Raw genomic sequence first — 13,933 nt, forward strand, 5'->3', positions numbered from 1 at the left:
AATTGCTTCAAAATTACTATATGTGATGACCTTTATGCAGACAACACCTTTGCGTGAAAAAAATGATGACGTCATGAAATCGAAGTTCGAATGAAAAGACCTCTTTTCCTTTGAAAATTCCTGAAAAATCAACCCTGAGAGATATAATCTTGATTTTCGTTTAAATGTCAATGTAAAAGTAGGTCTGAAACCTCTCTGTGTGTCCGTTTAATGCTGACGTTTGGATCCCTCATGCTGTGACGTCATCAAACCGGAAGTTAGTTGTTATTAATACATACATATATATTTTCCATATTTTCATGTTATTTTACGGCATGATTGACATGTATCCTCTCCGAATTAAATCAGTATTCACTTCCCTATCTTAGCTGATGGCGTCATCAAACCTGAAATTGCATGTACGTGTATGTACATGTATACTGAAATTTTAAACAGTGTTCAATGAAATAGTTGTCTGCCCGACCACTCTGCGTTTGTAACTCAAGAAACGCGAACCTGTAGGGGTTTTTAATGTGAATTAATTCAAGGAAATGAATCCAGCAAATTTAATTAATGCATTTTTCTTCAGAGATCCTGTTTTGGTTTCGATCTGCCAATCCCGACTGCATGAGCGTGTGGTGTAACATGGCTTCTGCGGACAAGTTTACTGGTGAGGAAAGCACCATGAATATTCATATCATGAATTCTGTGACGAAAACAAAAGATGGAGCAGCGCAGAGGAAACTGGAGAGTGGAGAGATTGTGCGCATGGTGTGCGCTGCGCTCAACTCGGACCGCAGGGAAGTCATCACATTGAGGAATGTGCACCGAGATCATCCGGATGTAGAGCAGAAACATCTGGACGAATGGAGGAAGCAAATCGAGCAGGAACTCCTGAAGAATCTTCGACCTCCTCAATGGAGGGAATGCTTTGATTTCTGCAGTCAGCCTGCTGATGCAGAGTTTCTGTATTGTTACGTCACTCCAAGCCGCCGACCAGCCACCGTGAACTACAACCTTCGCTTGCCGACAGATACAAGCACGGAGCTTGTGCAAGATTACCACCTGGTGGAAGCCATCCTATCGAGAGAGGAGGACAGCACAGCGACTCGTCCCTTCTTTGACTTCGATGATCACTTACCGAAAGCTAAGGTTGTGGAATTGCAAAGGGGGGCCGCTTTGGCTGTCGATGACAATTCGCAGAGCAGCAGACATCATTTTCGTGGACTGTTGGACCTCAAAAAGGGGGATATTGTCGGGATACCTGAATCCAAGATGGTCCAATACAAGAAGCTGAAGGACGGGATGGCGCTGGCGGCTAACATTGAAAAGCATGTTTCTGATTACTTTGGCGCCTTTGCAAATCATGAAGGCGGCTGTGTCATCATAGGTGTGGAAGACAATCAGTGTCAAGTTGTCGGCCAGGTGATCTCTAATGAAGCTAAGACGGAAATCGAGCGATGTCTTGATTGCTGTGCCAAGCGGAAAACATGGGGGAGATTAAATGAGCAACCAATTCGAGGGAAGCACTGGGATGTCTATTTCCATTCTCTGGAAGGAGACTTGCATCTTGTCGAGGTTCGAATCAACCCGTTTTGCGGAGGAGTGTTTCAGAAGGAGCCTGAATCATATACCTTTGGAGTCAATGATAAGGGGAAGAGGGTGATAAGGAAGATGAAGTTTCAAGAGTGGGTGGAAGCCATGTTGAGAGACAAGATAGCAGGTATGTTGTTACAACATATCTGTTGTACATATTTTACGGTTTTGAATAACAAATAAAAACATTTCTGTCGTACATACTGTTTCCTATATATTTTCATAACTACTGTATCATCAACAACGTCGTCATTACAATTCTGAAAAAGTGTATCCAGCGATGTAAATATTTGCACTAAACGTTTACTAGCGTTTAAACTCTAACCCAAGCACAACGTACAACAAACAACTGCATGTCCGTTTGGTCATTGTGAAGTTGCGAGTCGGGTTAGAGTTTTAAAATTTGTATACGGTTACAACGCTTGATATATAATCAATTATTACCATTGTAATGATGCGGCAGAATGCATCGATCAATATTAATTTTCTTTTGAGATAAGAAAAACTCAAAAAAAAGTAATATAGGCCTACTCCAAACCTTTTAATGCCATCAAATTCTACAGAAACAATTGTAAGCTTAGAGTAAACGTTTGATTTATTCTGGAGACGTTAAATGATTGTGGAATGTTGAAAACTGCCAGCTGCCTGGTTGACTCAGCACTTCCCAATCATCATCTTAATCGTTGTGTTTCTTGAACAGAGCAACGACGAAGTGACGAAATGCGAGAGAAGTTTGAAATGCTGAGCACTCACATATCTGGCGGGTGCAAAGTGTTTGCTTTGAAAAGCTCACACAGGGACATACGAGAACGAATGTTTCCAAGTAAGTGCATTGGAAGATGAAAGTTTATTTTTAAGGCATTTATCATTAAATGTGAGATACTTTTGAAGTAGAATTAAAAATACAAAAACGGAAACAACCATTAATTCAAGGTAGCGGAACTGCCCTACACAATAACACTATACTCATCCAGTGGTTGATTGCTATAGTAATTGCAAAGATATGATGATGCGACTTAATTTGGTAAAAGCACACTCCTAACACTCAAGCATAACAAACATAACACGCATGCGTGAAAGCATCACGTGGTTGTAGTAAATATTATGGTGATTGTAGATAATTTTAGAAGCATTTGAAATCGCTGTACATGTATTGTCGGACTGCTCTTGTGACCCATTTTTTTTCTTTTTCTTTTTTCAAATTACATATTTTTCTGTGGAAATAAATTCAACTACTCTCTTGAATAAGTTTCACTTTTTCTTTTTGACATGGATTTGGATATTTTTTTAAAGGGAAGCAAAGTCCGAAAACCAATGGTTACACGCGTTCTTGTAATGAGTATAGCGACTGAACGATGGTGCAGGAAACCAAAAAAATTGCGGCCGGGCAAATCAATCCAATAATTTGTTTTCTGCACTGTTTTTTTTTCACAGTAAAGGAAGGCCTACACATTTGGCCGGAGAACTACATCAGTTTGGTGTCTTACACTGGGACTAGCGTACTCCAGAATATCACCACTTCCTTGAAAGACAGGTTCGCAAGTACCAAGGGAGTATGTGTTGTGTCGCAATGTATACTGGCCGACATTGGCATTCACAGACCTGGATGCGCCAAAGAGGTCATGTGCGACATTGTAGTCTTCACAGAAACAGACACTCCTTTTCTGGTGACCGTAGGGTCAGCAGGAATAGGTTTGCAGGAATACTCCGAGAAGGCGTCCACGGAGCTTGAAGAATGTCTCACAAAGCATGGCGGAGAAGGCCGTTTCTTCGTCAAGAGCTGCTGCCTTGATTTGGAGACGGACCCTGACTGTATTCCCGGCATTATCGAGAGCATCCGGTGTCACACACCCGCGAACAAGCCAGCGAGCTACCACCAAATGCACTTCAAGAAGCTGCAATCCTTAGTCAGCGCCCTCGTTGTCGCCGTGGCTTCGTTCACGCCGGAGACCTATTTGTACATGCGGGACCTGATGGGAGTCCAGGTGATGAACCTCTTGACTCCATCTCAGCTCCAAGCTCTGACTTTGTGCAATGAGGTTCCTCATGTGTACATCCAGGGCTATCCAGGTACTGGGAAAACAGTCATTGGCATCGAGAGAGCCAAGCGCCTCCGTCTCGGTGGGGCTGAAGTAGAGCAGATCTTGTACATACCGTCGAATGTACAGATGGCCAAGTATGTGAGGTAGGCATCCTTCTCTAATAAGTGGGTATCCAAGAAAAGATTCATAGGTACATTGTCTTTCACATATAGGTGCTTTCTGACATAGTTTTGAACAAAAGTTAATGCAGGTCCCGTAGATCTATACATCAAACTGCGTACTTTTCATTAATTGCCATGTAACCCCAAAGTTATGTCTCAATACCATACATTTTAATTCAGACTCTGTATATTTTGTCGTTGTCTTTTAGAGAATTGGTTTTTCCGAAGAGCTCAACTCTTTGTGGGGAGAAAATATGTCTCTCGGTTGCATTCGACGACATTGTGTGGAAGATTAAAGATGGAACGTTGCCTGAATCCGTCAAATATCTCATCTTAGACGACACACAAAACTTTCTGAACAGGAGGGATGTTCCTCCTAGCAACGTGGAGGAAGACACTAAGAATCTAACCACGGACATGCGTGTGGCTGTGCGAGAAATAGATAAAACGTTTTTTATAAAGTGCTTCCAAATCGACTGGCTGGAGTGTCTGTGTATCTGGCTAAGAAAGAAGCCAGAATGCAGGATGGTGGTCATCTCTGACGAATCGCAGAGCGTCGAGCAATTGCACTACTACCAGACTTTAAGGGAGTTTATGCGTGAGTCCAACGGTAAGACTGTGACTCTCAACGTGGTGATACGAAATTCCGAGGAGATAACGAACTTCTTTCAAAAGTTCGTCTCCACGGAGTGTTACGGCGTGTTGCCCACGACGGCGCACGATTTCAAGGGTGAACGGCCGGTGATGAGGGCCACGCCGTTGTCGCCCGAATCGCTGAGAGCCACTGTAAAAAAATACACGAACATGGGATACAGTCCTGGTGAGATTACACTCATTCGGCACGATGTAGATGACGACAAAGCATCACTGAGCAGCCTCATGACAACCTCTGTGCAAAAGGAATGCATGAGGTTGTACCGAGACATAGATGAACAGTTGAAAGAAGGTGGCATTGAGAACAATGGCGTGCCTGGTCCCCAGGTGCTTCATGCTGTGCTGTTCTTTTGCCTTCTGACCAAAGAGCTGCTATCGGATCAAGGCTCCGCCTTTAAGATCAGTTTGGCAGACCCTTGTTTTGTTGGAGAGGACACGGCCACGCCCCCTCTCTTCCTGCGTCGAATTCGTTCTGACAAAGGCAGATATGATGCACCCGTCAGAAACACAGTTGTATGCATGTTTCAAGAAAAGTGGCAATATCTGTGCGAACTTTACAAGAATTTTGTACAGAGTGGTCGACCTGTCTCGGGGGTTCCATCAGAGATAGGTATTCTGATAGATCGTAAAATGAGGCTCTCGGGGTACGGAGAAACCAAGGGGACAAATCTCCAGAAGCTGTACGCAGTTTCCGAGTTCCTTCTGGGACCTGTAACAGTTCCCGAGCACATCTTCCGTATCATCGATGTCCAGCATGCTGGCGTCTACAGGCTGATCATTTTCCATCTTCTTCCGAACGTCCACGCCATTCACGGAACGCATGAAGTGCCTGCACGCGGCCAGTGCGTGCGCATTGAGGGTTTAGAAAGTTTCGCTGGCCGGGAGAACCAGGTGGTTATTGGCATAATGCCAAATGAAGGTACTCTCCAGAAGTACACGATGAAGACCTACGTCTTAGCCCTGGCATCTAGGGCGCGAACCAAGCTAGAATTCCTCAGCGTTGGTGCCGATCTTGTGCTCAATATGTGTACTGACACGAATTTGCTTGAAACAGTCCGAAAGTATTACGTCAATGAATGATAAGTATAAGAACAAGGAAACCTGAATTCGTTAAATGTCATCCAACAAGTTTCACACGATAAAGTTATTAATGCTTAATTGCGCAATTTCCAGATAAAACTGATCAAAGGCGCCTTACAATCAAAATTAAAGACTGTATAAAGTGGATCAACTATCATCAATACAAACTTAGGTTATGAATACGATTCCTTCGGCATTATTCATACTAACATTAAGAATGCTGCAAACTTAAGTTATGAAAGTCTTTGATCAGTTAAATAACAAGATGTTGGTACCATGTAAGCGTCAGGGACGAATGGGTGATGGGATGTCCAAAAGCATGGCAAGGTCTGCTCTGCTTTCTCGGCACAGTCTGTCAGTGGGCGATTTGGATAACAAGTAACAATACGTGAATAAAAATTAGCCCAGACTATGTATTTCACAAAGATTCCAACACTGCGGGGAAATTTAGATGCGTATTTCATTCAAGGGCAAAGCACACAAGTCTAGAACAAAATCAAATATTTTGAGAGAATAAAGCACATCTGCACACTACGTGTATCAGGGGTGTGAGTGACCACTGATAAAAATAGCTGAAAACAGCTGAAAAAGGTGTAAAAAAGCTGAACCTTGGAAAATCTCCTATCCTTTTGTACACAGCGAGTGAGGGAAAAAAGCTGAAATGCAAAATAAAAAAAGCTGAAATCAGCTTTAAAGCTGAGATTTCACACCCCTGGTGTATATATATCCCAAGTATTATTCAAAGTGCATGTGATGGAGACGATAATATTTGGATGACCAGTAGAGTTGATAGTGTCAAGGAAAGTGTAGGGACTATGGGCTCCGTGCGCCAACAAAGAGGGCGCGTTTTTACCACTTTTGAGAGCCCCTTGGACAGAACATTACATTACTTACATTGGCGTGCGTTGTTTACATTGGTGTGCATTACTTATTACATTGGTGTGCATTGCTTACATTGTAGTAGGCCTATACATGTACAATGTATTGCTTATACTGTTGCTTATTGCTGACTTAGTCGCGCATGCTGACTTAGTGGTGCATTGCTAACATTTTTGTTGTGCATTGTTGATGCTGTGCACGTTGCTGCTGCTGTGAGCAGTGGGTGGTCTCCCAACTATAATTAAGTGACCCTGGTAATAAATACAGCCCTATTAAAGGGAATATACAACATTTGCAAACATCGAAAAATATAACTACCCAGTTTTTACGAAATACCTTACTAGCATGTAAATGACAGTGTAAGGCATCCTGTAAAATTATGGCACCTGGTGTGAAGTCATTTTCAAGAGAAGTGGTATTTTTGTATACATTTCCAACGGTGGTCGGCCGACCACCGTTGGAAAAACCTAACTATTTTTTAACTACTGCGCCAAATTTACCATTTTTTCTGACCAAATTTTGTTTGCTATTGGTTACACGTTCATGAACAGGTGCAGGCCAACTAGACTGGTTCCCTCACCTTACAATTTTCCGGCATCTATAAATTGAGACATTTCATCTTTAGTGGAGTCAGGGACCAGACTACTTGAACATATTTGTTTTTCTTGATTTTTCCAGCATTTTCGAACAAAAAAGTACAAACATGTCAGTGTAACAATATTTGATCTATTATACTAACCCCTCAAATAATTCATTTCTGAAAATTACAGCAAAACCCAATGATGTACATTCCCTTTAAGTCCTAATTATTACTGTATATTTCTTGATTATTGTGTAATAAATTACGATCATATTTGTTGTGCTGAGAATCCTGTTGTACTTTGTCAAGGTGTATTTCTTGCTGGTTTACTGTGCAATTAGGCCCAACAATCGGCGGAACATTTCCTCCAAAACGGACCTGCTCCCTGAGCCTCGAGGTCACTCTGAGTGGTCTCTCGTCTGGGGAAAGCTTGGGTTCGGAAAGATCAGCTGCACTGTAATGGGTGTCAGACTTGGTTCCAACTAGCTTAGGTTTGGCCCGAGGAGTTCCCCGCCACAATAGGTACCTAGCAAGACCAAATACTGATAAAACTGAAACAATCATGTGCTTGGCACATGATTGTTTCAGATTTATCAGTAAGGTCCATGCATATAGAGGAACAAACGGCAAATGCATGCTTAATCGCATGCTGATACAGCACTTACACAGCCTTGTAATCAAGGCTAAGGTGTGTGGTGTGTACTCTAATTATAGTAAGTTCTGCTTTTGACATTTTAACAGATTTAATTTCACAAAAGCTGAAAAACGTTTTATGCCGACTTGTCAGATTTATTTACAAAAATCAGTTCAGAAATGGAGTGGTATAGTTACATGCATTGATTATATACCTATGGTGAACTTCATAATTTTAATGCAAATTTTAAATATTTTTTTAAATTCTCCACAGAATGGAAATAAGTTACAAACTTTCTTCAGATCCTACAAAAGGGAATTTGGGTCATCTCAGAATTACTTGGAAAGTGGACAATATAAAATATTTTACTAAAAGCTGAAAATATGTTTTTTTTAACTGAATCTCCCCGGGGATTGAATTCATCCGCCTTGAACTCCCCCCCCCCCCCGGTCCACCACTCCCACCAATACCCCTGAAACTTCATTTGAATCTCAATTAGGATCTAGATTGAAACTTGCTTATTTCAAATCTAAACTTCTGCACTTCTAGTTTATTGGCTGATGCTTAATTTATTGATCAAGAGTTGGACTTCTTTTTCCTTTCTTCTTCTTGACTCCTGCAAAAAAAAATAGAAAAATAAAATCATTCATGATTGGCAAATATTGTACAAAAGTAAAACTGGTATGTTTGGTGGATTTGTTGCTGGCCCGAGAGGCATAAGCCTATGTCCTATATGTATCTGACTTAGGCCGTCTCAATTCATATTCTGGACGAGTTCGGCACAACTTGCGGGTGGAATCATTCGCTTTGTCCGGAAGAAGATCTGCATTTGTCCCAGACATGTTCCGGGGAAAGTTTCATTAGCAACTGCTTGACTCGCCGATTCATTGTGGGAAGATTGCGGGGAAGTTGTTCAGAATCCTGCAACTTATACCCAACACAATGTCCGCAACTTGTCCCAGATATGAATTGAGACGGGCCTTACTGACTGACTGTCACTTGTGAATAAGACTTGCTTAAGTCTTACCTTGGCCCAAACGTTTGAAATAGGATGACCTCATAACGCCATTGAATGGACTAAATTCGAACAATTGATACATGAAAAGACTACAGGCGAACAGCCATTCTCAATCGATTGAATAGAATTTTGTGCCCTCTGGGACCAGCTTTTCTAGGCTTGTCTCATTTTGTTTCAATGTATTTTTTTAATTAATAGATCATTCATTAATTTCTTCATGTATGCATTCATAATTCTTAATACTACCGTAATCATCTTCTTTGAAAAAAGTCATCGTCATCGCAAACATCGACATGCCTACTGATTGCTTTCAAACTTACCGAGTGATTTCTTATGATGGAAGTTCACACCTGGCTTTCCTAATCTCTTCAGTTTTCTTGAAACGTTCTTCGTCACTGAAAAAATAAGAAGATCCCCCTGGTAAACTGCAAAACTTCCAAAGAAACCTGTACTTACTCCCTTCATTACTTTAAAATTGCGTGCAGAACACATGGCTACTCTACAGGACTACAGTTCTATTATATTGACATTGATGCATCCAATCTGAATTTTCGAAATCAAGTTATCCTACGGGCACATGTGGTCTAGCGGTAAGAGCACAGGCCCCATGATTGTGGGATTGTGGGTTCGAGCCCTGCCGTGGCCATGCGTGTTGTGCCCTTGAGTAAGGCCCTTTACCTCTATTACTCCTCTCCACCCAGGTGTTAAATGGGTACCGGCATTATTCAATGCTGGAAAGGTAACATACTCGCTGTGGAGGAGGTGTGGCGATCCCCCCACAGCAGCAGCATTATATTGAGTCTGACCCAATCGCTTTGAAAGAGAGATTGGGACTGCGTTCCTGTGAATGCAGGTTCGTCCCCTTTACCTTAACCTTATCCTGGAAGTAGAATTCTCGGGGATTTTAGACATTCAAAATGAATGGACCTTTCTCAAGTTGGCCATTATCTCTTCCAAATTCTTGGTTTTTGTACATTTCTTGCCGTGCTAGGCCCGGTTTGTTTCGCACACATCCAGATCTGGATCCAGGATCTGTTCGTTTATTTTGCTTGGATCCAGATCCGGATGCGGGATCTGTTTGTTTGTTTTGCTCGGATCCAGATCTGGATCCAGGATCTGTTTGCTTGTTTTACTCAGATCCTGATCTGGATCTGGGATCTGTCATTTGTTTTGCTCGGATCGGATCCTGATATGTATCCGGGATCTATTTGTTTGTTTTGCTCAGATCCAGATTCGGATCCGGGATCTTTTTGTTGTTTTGCTCAGATCCAGATTCGGATCCGGGATCTTTTTGTTTGTTTTGCTCGGATCCGGATCCAGATCCAGGATCTGTTCATTTGTTTTGCTTGGTTCCAGATTTGGGATATGTTTGTTTGTTTTGCTTGGATGCTGATCTGAATCACAGATCTCGGGAGTCCTTCTCAAGAGGTGGATCACCTCGAGATCCGAAACTAACAAAACTAACTAAACAACCTACAACATCAACCATCTCCATGTTTATGTTTGGCTTCTCACACGACTTGAGATCTGGATTGGGCACAGTTTTGCTTGTAAAAGCACGGTTACTGTTTCCAAGGATCAGGATTTGGATCTGTACCGAAAAAAACGTGCCCTGACTGACCGAGTTTCAACAAGCCACCGTGGTCACCTGACCAAGGGTTTGAATCTGATTGGTCAATGTGCACTGTTTGATTGACAGGCTAAGAGGGTCCATTGTTCGGCAGCAAATATCACAGAGACACTTACTGGATTCTCGCGGTATTCTTGAGCCATACAACTGATTCTGCAGGAACTGACGAGCAGCTTCGTTGGGAGGCGGATGGTGTACTTTGGATCTCTGGATGATTTGAATGGTCGATGGATCTTTCTCTTCGTCCAAGTCATCAAAGTCTTCAAAGTCACTGTCTTCATCATCCTCTCTGAGACGATCTGTTGTCTCCTCTGTAGGGCTGGATTCCGTTTGTGGTTGGTCTTGTGATTTCTCACTAAAAGAAAAAAAGGAATGTTCACAAAATTAGCTGGACGTAGAGTGCATAAAAATTATATTCAGTTGATAAGAATGGCTATTTACTAGAAGTCTTTTCATGCATCTGGTCTACATGATGTGCCGCATTTAGCCCATTCATTGGCGTTATAGGGTAGTCTTACAGACCAATCTCTGCACCTCATCACGATGGCCCCCTCCCATGGCGAAAGCATTGTGCTAACTATTGTTCAGATAATCCGTCACGGGGCAGTTGCTTTGTACAATAGCATGCACAATGGTTTCTCCATTGAAGGGGGCCCCGTGAGTGAACAGTGATGTGCATTTACGGATAGTACGGTAACTTGGGACCCTCGTGAATTTAAACATGGGTACCCAGATACCCGTAAAAGAAACCAAACCCCAAAATGCAAGCGTCATCTGTTGCCCGGTAAAATGCAACTTAATGTGAAAGCTGTGTGGTTTTCCATGTAGCCTGGTTTTCGTTTCGAAAAATTCTCCACAAAGGGCATTCGAAACCTTTCTTTTTCATAGTCTGAGAAGTTGTTAAGTAATTTGTATAGTTGGTCACAGGTACCTGATCCCATAATCTGGAACAACGGTGACATCAGCTGTGGGGTACTTGGGTGCCTGTTTCAATGCACACCCTTAACCCTAAACGCCCTGAATCCTTCAAAATCTTCTTTGCCAAAGTGGAGGAATTTGGAGGATTGAGGTTATATGGCAGAAATGCGTCACTGATTTCGTAGGATGTACTTTGTCAAGGTCTTGGGCCAGACCTTGTGTTGTTTTTTCTCAGTCATGCATAAATGTAGGACAGGATTATGCTTGAAATCCTCCCTACTGCTCCAGGATGTCACTGGCCAAGCCTCAACATATTGACAGTCTCTGCCGCAGGATTCAGGCAGTGGTCACCCCTCCATGGACCATATTCAAGAAACAATGGAGGATTTTGCAGGATTGAGGCTACATCCTAACAAAAAGGCCTAGGGAGTTACGCTTAATGATAGCACTGCCCAGCTCACAAGTGAAGGGGAGTCAGTCAGTCAGTCAGTGAGACAGGTACAAAAAGAACACAAGGCTGGCTCTCTTGGACTGGCAAAAGTATTAAGATGTTGAAGGAATGATTTGACACAAAAATGCTTAACAAACAGAGATAAAAATCTCCGCAATTGACGCTACCTTTGTTCTAACGTCGAGTCCTGTTGTTGGGCAAGTTTGTCCAGTAACTCAGGAGGGAGGCGTGCCTTACTCAACGACACCTTCTTCTTTTGTTTCTGCTCCTTGAGGAGTTTGTCGCGATCTCGACGTCTCTCTTTAGCCTTCAACTTCACTCTGAAAACAATCAGTCGATGACAAATTAGAAAACGAAATTTTCAGTATCACAATATCAACCTGTCAATTATGCATTTGACTTTATGAATTGTTGCTTAACCACACACAAGAATTGTGCAGGGATTTGAAGTGTTATCCATACTCCACAGAAGAAACCCGAGACATTCTCAGCGTACCCCATCTACGCTGTTCAGAGATGTAGTCCAGTCTATCGCAAGTCCCTGCAAGTCCATCACAAGTCCTCCAGTCCCAATTCAACTCACAAGCTATTCAAATGAGCTTTGACAAAGGCATGCCTTTGTTATTGTTCGTCTACTGTTCCTTGTGACTGGAGTTGTGATTGGACTTGTGACTGGACTTGTGACTGGCCTTGTGATGGACCCGACTTCCATCCCTGGCATTATTTTCAACTGATGCGCACTGGTGACGTATGCTCGGAAGTTCTTGGGTCTGGGTGCCTAAATTTCTCAAGACCTGATTTGACTCATCTTGAGGATAGTGTTGGGCGCTATCGGTCGATCGCGCTGCGCTATCGGTCAATCGCACTGCGCTATCGGCCGATCGTGTTGCACGGTCTGTCGTTCGCGCTGCACTTTCAGTTGATCGTGCTACGCTATCGGTCGATTGTGCTGCACTATTGGTCGATCATGATGCTATCAGTCGATAGCATCAGTTAAACACCTTTTCTTTCAACATGTAATTCACAGCTCTGGAGGATTTTTTCATCAGTAAAGTCAGTATAGTCTGAGATATCCGCCATGATTTACCAGCGCGATCAACCGATGACACAGATCGACCGAACACGCCCAACAATAGTGCCCTCTATCACAACAGCGCCTTAACCAATTCAATTCTTGTACCGAGACTAAAGATAAAACCATGCTCTAGACTGCATACCTCTGTAGATCTTGTAGTGCGTGGGATATTGATTCCAACGCTTCTTTTCTGCCCTGATTGAAAGAGACGGCTTCTGGTGCTTCATCATCGCTTTCCATCTCATCAACTTCCTCCAAATCCTCCTCCATCGATGAGACTGTCGTACTCTCACTCTTCGTCATTCTGTGCGATTGTTTCTTCATGCTGTGCGCAGGACAGGTTAAAAATTGTTATGCAAATTAAAATTAACAAAAAAAACACACTGAATTAAACGAGCTGATATTCAACATGGTATCTCTGCGAGCTACATGTATTTTAGTGTTTTCGACTTGTTAAATGAATCCAAACACATAAAGCGACTTTTCCTTCTTGTATCATAGCCAAATGTTGAGGTATTATGTCCCAAAACATTGAACTAAAAAAAGTGTCTTTTCGTTCTCTTATTAAATGGAACGGGGTCCTAAACTCATGGAGGAATAATAACACATCCTCCATGCTAAACTACACAAGTACAGTTAGGCCTGCTGTAGTACTATAATGACTATCCTCTTCTTTTTCCAAAATTACTGGCCCGTTTTTCAACAAAAAAGAAACGAAAAACGATGTACATTGTGTGACCATGATGAATATGAGCATGTTCAGTCATTTAATTTTTATTTCACAATGGTTCAACAATTTCAGGTATATCTACCAAAAATATCAAAATTTGCAAAAATGTAGTCAACTTGAAGTTGAACAGTACACTATTGAACATGTTGTCACTCATGTCAGTTGAAAGTTGAAGTTGAACACGGAACAAGATGAACTTGAAACCTTAAGGGCACTGAAGTTGGGCTACATTATGAATTGTTTCTCTCTCCATTGGCACCGAATACAAATTTCAAATAAAACCCGATTTAAAACAAATAATTACTTTTTTTATGCAACACAAGTCTCAAGTGCTCATCACACGTGTTTTTGTATGCAGGGCTAAAGGTGCTTTCAACCCCGTTCTCATGCGATATCAGCTGCACTTTCAGTCAATGTAAATGAACGGTATAACGATACTCCCCCTGCACATGAGGTTGTCAGAATCCAGGTTAGATTGGTACCCTTATGTGTAAAATATTATCGCC

At 42.2% G+C, this 13,933-nt stretch overlaps 2 protein-coding genes across 3 annotated transcripts; one reads left to right on the forward strand and one right to left on the reverse strand.

Annotated features, from left to right (window-relative positions):
* The first annotated feature begins 569 nt into the window (after positions 1 to 569).
* LOC119732668 (schlafen family member 9-like) lies at positions 570 to 5,941 on the forward strand. Its single transcript, XM_038206303.1, has 4 exons — positions 570 to 1,702; positions 2,276 to 2,398; positions 3,010 to 3,760; positions 3,988 to 5,941. The coding sequence occupies exons 1-4, from the start codon at positions 607 to 609 to the stop codon at positions 5,510 to 5,512; spliced, it is 3,495 nt and encodes a 1,164-aa protein (XP_038062231.1). The 5' UTR covers positions 570 to 606; the 3' UTR covers positions 5,513 to 5,941.
* Positions 5,942 to 8,049: 2,108 nt separating this feature from the next.
* LOC119732649 (nucleolar protein 7-like) lies at positions 8,050 to 13,869 on the reverse strand. 2 transcript variants are annotated; one of them, XM_038206271.1, is made up of 6 exons: positions 13,733 to 13,869; positions 12,840 to 13,022; positions 11,790 to 11,942; positions 10,370 to 10,608; positions 8,944 to 9,018; positions 8,050 to 8,221 (listed from the first exon to the last, which is right to left on the reverse strand). In XM_038206271.1, exons 2-6 carry the CDS (start codon positions 13,019 to 13,021, stop codon positions 8,175 to 8,177), a joined length of 696 nt encoding a protein of 231 aa, XP_038062199.1. In that variant the 5' UTR covers position 13,022; positions 13,733 to 13,869; the 3' UTR covers positions 8,050 to 8,174. The 2 variants fall into 2 exon arrangements, with proteins under 2 accessions (XP_038062199.1, XP_038062198.1); XM_038206270.1 differs by having other exon boundaries at positions 12,840 to 13,044; positions 13,732 to 13,869.
* Positions 13,870 to 13,933: the final 64 nt, after the last annotated feature.

The sequence above is a fragment of the Patiria miniata genome, unplaced genomic scaffold, assembly GCF_015706575.1.
Source record: "Patiria miniata isolate m_02_andy unplaced genomic scaffold, ASM1570657v1 HiC_scaffold_24, whole genome shotgun sequence".
Classification (NCBI taxonomy): Eukaryota; Metazoa; Echinodermata; class Asteroidea; order Valvatida; family Asterinidae; genus Patiria; species Patiria miniata.

What these genes read in the sequence shown, in the direction of transcription:
- LOC119732649 (XM_038206271.1), bottom strand. Translation starts at nt 13,021, where the DNA reads ATGAAGAAACAATCGCACAGAATGACGAAGAGTGAGAGTACGACAGTC. An exon ending in AAGAATACCGCGAGAATCCA is followed by an intron (nt 9,019 to 10,369) that starts GTAAGTGTCTCT and finishes TTATTTTTTCAG; the next exon opens with TGACGAAGAACGTTTCAAGA. An exon ending in CCATCATAAGAAATCACTCG is followed by an intron (nt 8,222 to 8,943) that starts GTAAGTTTGAAA and finishes TTTTTTTTGCAG; the next exon opens with GAGTCAAGAAGAAGAAAGGA.
- LOC119732668 (XM_038206303.1), top strand. Translation starts at nt 607, where the DNA reads ATGAGCGTGTGGTGTAACATGGCTTCTGCGGACAAGTTTACTGGTGAG. An exon ending in GTTGAGAGACAAGATAGCAG is followed by an intron (nt 1,703 to 2,275) that starts GTATGTTGTTAC and finishes TTTCTTGAACAG; the next exon opens with AGCAACGACGAAGTGACGAA. An exon ending in ACGAGAACGAATGTTTCCAA is followed by an intron (nt 2,399 to 3,009) that starts GTAAGTGCATTG and finishes TTTTTTTCACAG; the next exon opens with TAAAGGAAGGCCTACACATT.